At 38.8% G+C, this 1,309-nt stretch overlaps 1 protein-coding gene across 1 annotated transcript in view; it reads right to left on the reverse strand.

Annotated features, from left to right (window-relative positions):
* The window catches only part of LOTGIDRAFT_175791 (hypothetical protein), a gene marked incomplete at both ends in the record, with an annotated part of 21,494 nt that extends 20,275 nt beyond the window's left edge, over positions 1-1,219 (reverse strand). Inside the window, one exon of the mRNA XM_009060142.1 lies at positions 1,078-1,219. Coding sequence (XP_009058390.1) covers positions 1,078-1,219 — 142 coding nt within the window. The remainder of the gene's footprint in view (positions 1-1,077) is intronic.
* Between the last annotated feature and the right edge of the window lie 90 nt (positions 1,220-1,309).

The raw sequence follows: 1,309 nt of genomic DNA on the forward strand, positions 1-1,309 counted from the left end.
GTTTGTAGATATGTTTTACCATTAAATGTGAAATCGTTTCGACTAAGACAAATCTCTAAAAGCTGTAGAATTGCATCGTCGGGTCTGTTTGGATCTGGGTTTCTATTAAAAGCTTTACGAACTGCCGTTAAACCAGTAGTGTTATCGATATTGGTATACATAGAAGAAACGTCGATAGAAATTAAAATAGCATTAGAGGGAACTCGAAGATTTTTTATTTTATTGACAAAATCGGTTGTGTCTTTAAGGTAGGCGCGATGTTGGCATGCTAGAGGTAGTAAGAAATGATCAATGTATTCTGACACTGCATATGACTCACTACCACAGTCAGATATAATCGGGCGGCCTTTAGGGATTTTATTCGAGATAAACCACTCCTTGGTTGGATTCTTATGGATTTTAGGCAAAGTGTACAAATGTCTCTCGCGACAATCAGGTTTGGCAGACAGATAGTCATATTGTTTCTGTTTGAGATAACTAGTTTTGACTGAATCGGCAAGAATATTATTAATCATGTTAGCAGTTTCTTTGAAAATTGGTTTCGGTAAAATGGCATAATGTTTAGGATTATTCAGTCGATTCTCTGCTTTTGAAACGTAATCCTCCCTATTCAGAATGACACAACATGAACCTTTGTCACTCTTTTTAATAACAATGCTATCGTCTTTCTTAAGTAAGTTTAACGCTTCACGTTCCACTCGTGTGAGATTAGGCTTTTCGTGTGTTATGGAAAGGTTCACTGTTTGGCTATTCATACTAGCAAATGCTTTCAATATTTCAGGATGGATGGCGGCCTGAGGGGGTGTCCACGTGGATTTAGGAATAAACATTGTTCTAGCACCACGTGGGGGGTGGTTTCGAAAAAAATATGTGCAGCTAAGATTTCGTTGAAATCGTTCAATGGATGGTCGGAGATAATCCAAGTTAGCTATCTTTGGTGTGGGAATAAACTTAAGTCCACGGTCTAAGATTGAATGCTGAAGGGGTGTGAGAATTTTGCGGCTCAAGTTAACTACAGTTTGGCCTAGCGGTGGCCTCTCAGTCTTTTTATCCCCAGTAATTAGTTTAAAGACTTACTCGATGCTTGAAGCTGGTGTATCCAAAACAAATAAATGTTGTTTGCTGTTTCTGGAGACCAATGAAGATTATCAACTGTTTCGAATTCTTCTTCGTAGGGTGGTAAGATTGTTGCGCTGTTGATACTGGACTCCATCATCATGTTGTTGAGGGTGCTGAGGTTCTGTTGTGCTTTCTTCGAGATTTTATTTGAGATGGGTATACATGTGAAGAGGATCTTGGAGTTTGGGAA

The sequence above is a fragment of the Lottia gigantea genome (genome assembly GCF_000327385.1).
Source record: "Lottia gigantea unplaced genomic scaffold LOTGIsca_403, whole genome shotgun sequence".
Classification (NCBI taxonomy): domain Eukaryota; kingdom Metazoa; phylum Mollusca; class Gastropoda; family Lottiidae; genus Lottia; species Lottia gigantea.